The sequence below is a fragment of the Chenopodium album genome, chromosome 8 (genome assembly GCF_948465745.1).
Source record: "Chenopodium album chromosome 8, dcCheAlbu1.1, whole genome shotgun sequence".
NCBI classification, from domain to species: domain Eukaryota; kingdom Viridiplantae; phylum Streptophyta; class Magnoliopsida; order Caryophyllales; family Amaranthaceae; genus Chenopodium; species Chenopodium album.
The window spans coordinates 28,431,705-28,442,089 of record NC_137841.1 but is presented as its reverse complement, the minus strand read 5'-3'; the positions used below and the strand labels follow the sequence as shown (position 1 = coordinate 28,442,089).

The window sequence follows — 10,385 nt, the reverse complement described above, 5'->3', positions numbered from 1 at the left end:
ATTAAAAATACCCTAGACATGATACTAGGAATATCATAACAACAATACAAACATGATGTCTACATCATAATATCAATAAAAACCATTAAAGTACTTACTTTGATGCCTCGTACCTCTTTCTAATAACAAAATACACGCATTAGTAACTTCAAGGAAAATAATAAACAAAACAATTAAATTAAATAATTGAAAGAGAGATTTGGGACCAAACCCTCAGAAATTAAAACCTTTCACGTCTAGGGCGAAGGCAACTTCGAATATGGCTAGGTGTTTCTAGATCTTGCGAATGCGGAATTTTGTATGAAAAAGCAAAGTTTGAAAGAATTGAATGTTTTAAGAGAGATGATTGATTTAGAGAATGCTAAAGAATTAATGATTGTTGATGAAAACTTGTGAATGAGGAGAATTGGTGAATGATTAGTGAGAATAGGTGAAATCAATTTTTGAATGAAAACGGAGTTTTAAATACGATATTTATAGAAAAAATCAGCCAAAAAGATAAATTAGACAAAACAGAGTCTGACGCTTAGAAAACAGGGCTGGCGCCAACCCTGGCTAGCTGGCGCCAATGGCTAGCGCCAGGCCTGGTTCATGGCGCCAAGGCCTGGGGTTAGGCGCCATGCCTGATTCCAACGCGTTTTCGAAAATCCGATAAGTTTACCGTACTGGAGGATAAAATAATATAATTTCCTCGAAAATGCTATTTGATTTTGATTAAAACTCTGAAAAGTCAACAAAAGTCAATTTATCAATGCTAATTGAATTAGGAATGAAAAGAACCTTCTAGAAGAATCTAGAAGACTAAAACCATTCCTAATTGCATTAGGAATGATAAATCATATTAGGCCCTCCCCTAGATCATTGGGCCGTACATAAAGCTCAAACCGAGCCCAGTTTAGTAAATTGGCCATAACTTCCTCAATATTCATCGGAATTGGGCTTATAATATATCGTTGGAAAGGTCTTTGCAAGCCCCATCCAACTACACTACCATTAGACCCATATCATGGACCAACCAAACTAGATTGGCTGTTTTCTTAAAATAAGTTTTCAAAAACAGAGAGAAGAGAAAAGAAATAAAAACTTTCCGCAACACTAGACCTTTCCACACTTTCGTTTCATTCGATTATGATTCGACGTGAAAGGTATTCATCACTGGGTTTGGTTTTGGGGAGACACAAATGGGTGTCTACAGGTAGGTGACTCCGGCCGACGGGAATAAGCTCCGAGCACCGGTGAGAAGTCGCCGAGACACGGCAAACCGAGCAAAGAGATTTTTCTTTGGGTGAAAATCGGACAAGAAAGAGGAATGGTGGATGAGAAAAATGGGAAAAATGGTTGATATTTAAAACCAAAAAAGAATCCCGTGCAACGGACCCCGTTCCCATGTAACGGTAATATATTGTGTGGTGCACGTGGGCTGACTGGTCAAAGATGCTAGTTGACCGATTTTTCAGCCAACAAATTCCCGCGCCACGGGAATTTGTTCCGCGTGACGGGACCCCCCTGCCGTGTCACGGGAATCCTTTTCGTGACACGGTGGCTTTGTGCTTGCTTTACACAGTTATCTGCGAATATTCCTAACATTTTGACTAAAATTGCACGATTTTTCGCGTAAATTGGACAGTTACTTTTCGCTGGAATTACGCGGAAAATTTTAAAGGGGACTAAAATTACCATTTTACCCCTAGCAAGCATCAAAGTTTATTTTTCGGCATGTTAAACACCTAATGTGGTCGGATAATCGATTTGAAGGTGTGAATCATCTGCGACCCACGTTCAGGGATAATCGAACCATCATACACAGTAGTCCTCGGCTTTCCTCAAGCATGGAAAGCGTTATCGGTGGATTTTTCTTCAATTATAGAAAACCGCCAAGTCGGCTTTCTTCAAGCATGGAAAGCGTTATCGGTGGATTTTTCTTCAAGTATAGAAAACCGCCAAGTCGGCTTTCCTCAAGCTTGGAAAGTGTAGACACCCATTTGTGTCTCCCCAAAACCAAACCCAGTGATGAATACCTTTCACGTCGAACCATAATCGAATGAAACAAAAGTGTGGAAAGGTCTAGTGTTGCGGAAAGTTTTATTTCTTTTTCTCTTCTCCCTGTTTTTGAAAACTTTATTTTAAAGAAAACAGCCAATCCAGTTTGGTTGGTCCATGATATGGGTCCAATAGTTGTGTAGTTGGATGGGGCTTGCAAAGACCTTTCCAACGATATATTATAAGCCCAATTCCGATGAATATTGAGGAAGTTATGGCCAATTTACTAAACTGGGCCCGGTTTGAGCTTTAAGTACGGCCCTATGATCTAGGGGAGGGCCTAATAAAATTTATCATTCCTAATATAATTAGGAATGGTTTTAGTCTTCTAGAACATTCTAGAAGGTCTTATAATTCCTAATTCAATTAGGACTCTTCAGAGTTTTAATCAAGATCAAATAGCATTTTCGATGGAAATTATATTATTTTATCTTCCAGTACGGTAAGTTTATCAGATTTTCGAAAACGCGTTAAAAGCCGATTTGGCGTCCAACCCCAGGCCTTGGCGCCTGGAACCAGGATTGGCGCCAGGCGCTAGCCATTGGCACCTGGCGCTAGCCACTGGTGCTGGCGCCAACTAGCCAGGGCTGGCGCCAAGATGGTTTTGCGGTCTTCAGACTCTGTTTTGATAAATTATCTTTTTTGGATGATTTTCTCTATAAATATCGTATCAAAAACTCCGTTTTCATGGACCAATCACCAAGAATCATCAGTTCTCTTCTTCATTCACCAATTCTCTTTATTCTTAAGTTTTAAGAAACTCCGTTTTCATTCACCAATTATCAATATTCATTCATCAAGAAGCGTTCATCAATTCTTCATCAATTCTTTTAATTCTCTTTCATTCATCAATTTTCATTCATTCGTTAGAATAAATATTCTTTCTTGCTTTTTCATACAAAATTCCGCATTCACAAGATCTTGATACACCTAGCCATATTCGAAGTTGCCTTCGCCCTAGACGTGAACGGTTTAATTTCTGAGGGTTTGGTCCCAAATCTCTATTTAAATTATTTAATTTAATTGCTTTGATTATTATTTTTCCTTGAAGTTACTAACGTGTGTGTTTTGTAATTAGAAAGAGGTACGAGGCATCCAAGTAAGTACTTTAATTGATTAATCGATTTATGATGTAGATATCATGTTTATATTGTTATTATGATATTCCTAGTATCATGTCTAGGGTAATTTTAATATTAAATATGATTAGTACGATGCTTCCTACGTTCTTCCTTATATTTATGTTAGTATCATGTTAGGGTTAAATATTTGATTTTTATTGCTTAGTGACATGCTAGGGTTTGTTATTAATCTTGTTAGTATCATGCCTAGGATCTTGCTATTATTATTATGCTTTAATATTAACATGAATATGATTATGATTATAATTGTTATAATGATTATGAATATTATTATTTTGATGATTATTTTATTTATGATAATTATTTCAATTAATATTAATATTATGATTATTTTCTTTTCTGATTATTATCATGATTATTTCAATTATAATTTATTTTTATGATGATGATTATTTATTATGTTGCTTGATGATTTATTTATTTATTGCTTGATCACACCTTTTATTGCATGTTTAAAGGGAATTTGTATTTGCAATCACGCTTAATAAGATAATTAATAATCTTGTTAGGGTTAATGTGATTATAATTCAAGTGATCGCCAATGATAGTTCATTTGTGCATTAAATTTAACCAACATAGATTAAACAGGTTTAGGGTTAATCCTATTGATTGTATGTTAATCAGAAAGCGCACATGAATACGAGCAGAATAAAGTAGAGGCCTATTATTAGGGCAGGTTCAATCTCTTTTAGGTTGGATTTGTACCATCATCCCCGAACCCTTATTTGGTTCATGACCTTATGGAGTTGACGATCTCTTGGATCGTTAAGGGGTGTAACCTTCACCTCGTGAACGGTTTACAAGTTCCTTAAAAACTTGTTGGCGACTCTTTTGCTCTATCTTCTTCCCTTTTGGACGCCACCGTACTTTAGTGTATGATCACAGTGGGGTTCAAGCTAGTGGGATTTTTAAAGGCTTGAAACTATTCCCTACAGAAAGCGTTATCGATGGATTTTTCTTCATGTATAGAAAACCGCCAAATTCCTTTGTCGGCTTTCCTCAAGCATGGAAGGCATTACCGGTGGATTTCTTCAAGCATAGAATGACACCAAATTCATTCGTCAACTTTCCTCGGGCATGGAAAGTATTATCCGGTAGGTTTCAAAAGGCTTAGAAAGCTACCAAGCTCTTCAGTCGGCTTTCCTCAAGCATGGAAAGCGTTTCAACAAATGTCACTCGGTGGATTCCTTCAAGCATAGGAAGCTGCCAAATTCGTTTGTCACCGATACACTGCTGCCAGATACGTACTCTATCCTTTTTACTCTTTTATTTGTAGAATTAACATTTTTCTGCAGGTATCGGCGTATACAGAGTGATTTAGGATCGCATAACGTCTTAAATCATTCTCCGTCCCTATCGGCTACTTTGACTATCGTTTTCGAAACTGACGTTTCTACAAACTCAGTCAAAGTGGGGGCTTCTGTAGACACCTAAAAATGTCTCCCCAAAACCAAACTCAATGATGAACAACCTTTCACCGCCACTATTGGTCGGGTTCGGTATTTAATCCCGAGAGTGCTTAAAAAATCGTATTTGGTTAAATTCATATTTTTGAACAGTCCATGAACTAGTCTTGATGTTTGGTAAAAGCATAGTTTTAATTTCAGCCCAAAACTTATTATTTAATTTTAGCCCAAACCTTTTTTATTTTATTATTATTTATTTTTGGCCCAAGCTTTTTATTTATTTTTATTTAATTATTTTTTTATTTTAGCCCAAATGATAATAAGTCAGAAAAGGCCCGAAATTATCAATCGGCACTTAAAATGCCGAATGAAATTAGGGTTAAAAAATGTATTTAGACGGAAAAATGGGCTGGGAATTCCCACGCCACGGCAGGTACCTATCGTGTCACGGGAATCAGTCCCGTCTGACGGTGGGATTTCCCGTGACACGGGACATTCCGTGTCTTTTCCGCGTAAACCCTCAACGCGTTTTCTTTCTCGTTTTCTGAAAATTTCCCGCGTCACACTAAAAATGTACCGTGTCACGGGAAAGTTTGCCGTCTGACGGTGGTACTTCCCGTGTCACGGTACAGTTTGTCGTGTCACGGGATACTTTTTTAGGGTTTTTATCATTTTAGGGTTCCATGTGCTCCCTCAGCACATTTTCCCTATAAATACCCCCTCATTTTTGATGTACGGGGCATCAATTAATTCTCTAGTTTTATTTTTTCTCTCTTCTATAGTCTAGCCTAAAACACTAGCCTACCCTTCTCATTTCAAAATTCCTTCTTCAAGTACTCAAAGGAGTCCATACTTTACTCGTGGTTCCATCCTTAAGCCAAGGCGTGAAAGGTAGAACTGTTTGAGGGTTTGGCCCCAAATTAACTCTACTTTATTTAATTTGATTTAATTATTGTTTTATTATTTCCTTGAAGTTACTAACTCGTTTATTATTTTGTAGTTGCAAACAAACAGAATCAAAGTAAGAATTATGTTCCTTTTATTTATATTATTTTTCTAACGATTTTATATTGTTGGAATTACGGTTAAATTGCTTCCAATGTTAATGTTTATTTTATTATTTTTATGATCACTATATTGCATGTTTAAAGGGAATATGTAATTGGAAATCACGACTAATAAGATAATTTGGATAACCGATTTAGGTTCCTTTTTAATCTTGTTGTTTAATCAAGTGATCACAATATTTTAGAGTAATGTGTTGCATTAATATTCAACCAATTTAGCATAATAATAGTTTGGAGCAAATTGAATATTTTGTTTGTATGCCTTTGAGATCGCAGGAATCACTTTTCACTATAAGAATCGAGTAGAGGCCAATACGGGCGAATGTGACTCCATGACTCACTTCGTACCATCATCCCCGATCCTCCTTTCGTGGTTCCGAACCATATGGAGTTAGTAATCTCATGGATTATGAATGGGGTGTAACCTTCACGGGTCAATCGGTGTTGCCTATCGTTGTCCCTTATCGTGGTTGCCTTTTTATGATCCGTGAACGGTTTACAAGTTCCTTAAAAACTTGTTGGCGGCTCCCTAATTTATTTGTCCCTAATCGTATATGTCAATTCTCACTTCCTATGAGTGCCAAGCATATTCACAACATGCTTTAACGTAAGCGCACTTCGAGCGACTCCTACAGACATCTGAAATGTCAGTTACGAATAAATCCTTTTTTGAATTAAAATAAGTCCTTATTCGTAACGGGCACCTAAAACGCCCGTTACGAATAAGTGATTATTCGTAACTGACATCTTAAATGTCCGTTACGAATAGAATTTTATTGTATATAATTTAACACTTATTTGTAACGGACAACAAAAATGCCCGTTACAAATAACTGGTTATTTGTAACTGACAATTCTGCTGCCCGTTACAAATAATTATTAAATTAAATTTTCATTTTATTTAATTTCGACAGCATGTATTTATATATAATTAATATATATTAATTAAAACCTGTTATAATATACCTGTTCCTGTAAATAAGCAGTTATACCGAACAATCTTTCGTAAAAATTAATACGACGTAATATAAAAACTGAAGTAGTAACACATTACAAATAAAAACTTGTATAAATTTATCCAACATATACAACAACACTAAAAATATTACGTTGTTCTACCTAAGCTAATAGTTATGCATTCAATAAATATTTACACCTAAAGTATTGCGCCCATTGTTCTCGAACCACATTCAACTCGTCAACATCATACGGGGCGGTCCTTGGACAAAAATCCTATTGAAAAAAAAAACATATGAAAGAGGTTACAAAATAAAAACAATCCATAATAAATACAATCATTAGAATAAATGTGATGAACCAAATTATAGAAATAAAACTCATAATATAGAAACATAACACATAACATCCTTAATTGACTTATGTTTTGATTTCTATGAGTTGAAATCAATAAAAAGTTAACATTTACTCACTTTTGGGAGCGTATAGAGCCAAAAAGGCTTCAAAATTGTGCTAAAGGACTTCTATCTTTCCCATCTTTCAAGTATTGGTTCAAATTAACACAATGTAACACATAACATCCTTAATTACCTTTTTTTTGGTTTCTATGAATTGAAATCAATGAAAATTGACCACTATCTCACTCTTGGGAGCGTATAGAGCCAAAAACGCTTCAAAATTGCCTAAGGGACTTCTACCTTTCCCATATTTCAAGTATTTGTTCAAATTAACACAATATAATACTAAACATCCTTAATTACCTTATATTTTGGTTTCTATGAATTGAAATCAATGAAAAGTGACCATTTACTCACTTCTAGGAGCGTATAGAGCCAAAAAGGCTTCAAAATTGCCTAAGGGACTTCTACCTTTCCCATCTTTCATGTATTGGTTCAAATTAATACAATATAATACTAAACATCCTTAATTACCTTATATTTTGGTTTTTATGAATTGAAATCAATGAAAATTGACCATTATCTCACTCTTGGGAGCGTATAGAGACAAAAACGCTTCAAAATTGTCTAAAGGACTTCTACCTTTCCTATCTTTCAAGTATTTGTTCAAATTAACACAATAAAACACATAACATCCTTAACTACCTTATATTTTGGTTTTATGAATTGAAATCAATGAAAATTGACCACTATCTCACTCTTGGGAGCGTATAGAGCCAAAAACGCTTCAAAATTGTCTAAGGGACTTCTACCTTTCCCATCTTTCAAGTATTTGTTCAAATTAACACAATATAACACATAACATCCTTAATTACCTTATATTTTGGTTTCTATGAATTGAAATCAATGAATTGACCATTATCTCACTCTTGGGAGCGTATAGAGCCAAAAACGCTTCAAAATTGCCTAAGGGACTTCTACCTTTCCCATCTTTCAAGTATTTGTTCAAATTAACACAATATAACACTAAAAATCATTAATTACCTTATATTTTGGTTTTTATGAATTGAAATCAATAACAATTGACCATTATCTTACTCTTGGGAGTGTATAGAGCTAAAAAGGCTTCAAAATTTGCAAAAAAAAACTACTAACCTCTTTTAAGACACCTTTGCACTCCAAGTGAGAAGTAACAATCTCATACATGTATCTCATAATGTAGTAGCCACATTCAACGCCTCCTTGTTGTTGAGCACACTAGTATATATAACAAATAGTTAAAAATTTTGTTTTCAAAGTGAACAATGTATAACAATATGGGGTGAGTAGTGTATTTACCTCCATTTGTATGAATTTCAATTTTTGCCTTTGTGATTTCAATTCACTCCCTGTGAGATTCGCCCAATATACTTTATAAGCCCTACAAAAATAATGTATATTCTAACACTTAGAACAAAATAATCTACAACACCACATACAAAAATGATATAGAAACTAGGGCATAATTTCAAGGTTGTGGCTCACGTCATCATAATCTCGGCAATTTTCAATTTTCGTGGATTTTCCTTAGGTAGCTTCATAGAGTCAAACTCATAAGGTAAACCTAATTTTAGATCGACCACCACAAGAACCCAATGAGCACTACATCATTTAAGAGGAAAACACAAGTTAGAGTATTGGAAAATTGGTGAAAAACATATCATTTATATGATTAAGTTTAGTGGCAATATAAAAAACATATTTCGAACCTTGCGACATATGGAGCCACGATGAATTTGCAACGTTTACCCGTCTTTCTTACTTCATGCAAAAATGTATTCTTCACATATGTATAAGTTTCAAGGTAATCATTCTCAATTGAAGATTCAGAAATGAGTTGAGGACAAAAGAATGTGATCTCAGTCCTGTTGAAAAGGTCGATGAATTTGTCTACTAAATACCTACATGATAAAGGCATAGAAAACAAAAAATTCAGCATTATAGCATTAAAAATATTACTATAGTGAATATAAGAACCAAAGTAAAGGAATATTAAGTAACCTACATGATATAAACATGAATCAATGAAACATTAGCCCACGATCCTCTTAGAAATTCACGTACATCGGTAGCGGTTACCCAAATCTGTTTGTCGCTATCAAAATTAAACATTGAGGCCTTTAAAAGTACCGATGTTGTATCATACTTTGCATCATCAGAATTCATTAACCAATACAACAACTCACACCCCTCGCCAAAAGTATCGACAATTTTATCTTCAAGTGGTAGGAATTTTGTGGGTTTGATGGTAGATTGCCTTGATTTTACACCACAACTATCGTCCCCTTCTTTGCTTTGGCGAGATCTATGCTTCTTTTTGGGCGATGGTGAAACCTTTACAAATAGGTGAATATTAGTCTAGATAAAGTATACAAAAATTATGGGATTTAATGTTAATAGTAGGAGAATATACCTCTTCTTCAAAAAAAACCATGTCTATAGGCCATAGTACAAAGGAAGACTTGGCTTTTCCCAACTTAGTCACACCATCGGGAGATGGTACCGGTATATCAAGGAGGGCACAGTCGGGATAAGGGTTGTCCACACTAACCCTGTAATGATCAGGTAACATCTTTAGGTTGTGAGTAACTTCACCGGTAACAGGATATACCGTTCCATCTGCCACAACCACTAAATTTTGATTGTACTCATCTTTCAATGCTAGGCGACATATAGTGGCTACCTACATATTAAAAAAAAATCAATCAATATTATACATGTTAACCATGTAAAGTCATATCTTTAGTATTAGTTAAAGACATATACCTCTATTACACGAGGGCTTTGTGTTGCCTCCATGTTCGTCATCACTTGCATTCATTGAAATGCCTCCACGTCACCGGTCATCTGTGGTAGTAAATTGGCGAGAACCATTATACATCCAACGACGGTCCATTTCTAAAAATGTATGATTAAAACCTAAGAAACAAATTATATTCAACATCACATATCAACACATTCCAAATGCATGATTCCAAAGGTCCTTATCGCTCCAACCTAACCCATCCTTGGAAGTGTATTCTCACTAGCAAATGGTTGACCATTTTTCGGCCCTAAGGAAATTTCGGCAGCATTTCCCTATGGTTCTCAAAGTACACAATGTAATTAATTTCTTTATTACATATGTACCCCAAGAACACATTAGGGAATGCTAACACAAAATTACCTTTACTTCCGAAAAACAAGCAACCATTTACATCCTAAGTGAGAATACAATTCCAAGAACAGTCCCAAACAGGGACTATTCAAGATTTACTCCTAATGAGTAAATCTTGAACGGGTATCTAGGCATATGAAGATATAATGCATAATAAATATTAACACATTCAAGATCAA

General features: G+C 35.2%; 1 protein-coding gene across 1 annotated transcript; it reads right to left on the bottom strand.

Moving 5' to 3' along the window:
- Window positions 1-8,530: 8,530 nt before the first annotated feature.
- On the bottom strand, window positions 8,531-9,848 carry LOC145642886 (uncharacterized). The gene is made up of 5 exons (XM_081694047.1): window positions 9,816-9,848; window positions 9,463-9,732; window positions 9,055-9,383; window positions 8,759-8,950; window positions 8,531-8,651 (listed from the first exon to the last, which is right to left on the bottom strand). The coding sequence occupies exons 1-5, from the start codon at window positions 9,846-9,848 to the stop codon at window positions 8,531-8,533; spliced, it is 945 nt and encodes a 314-aa protein (XP_081550173.1).
- Window positions 9,849-10,385: the final 537 nt, after the last annotated feature.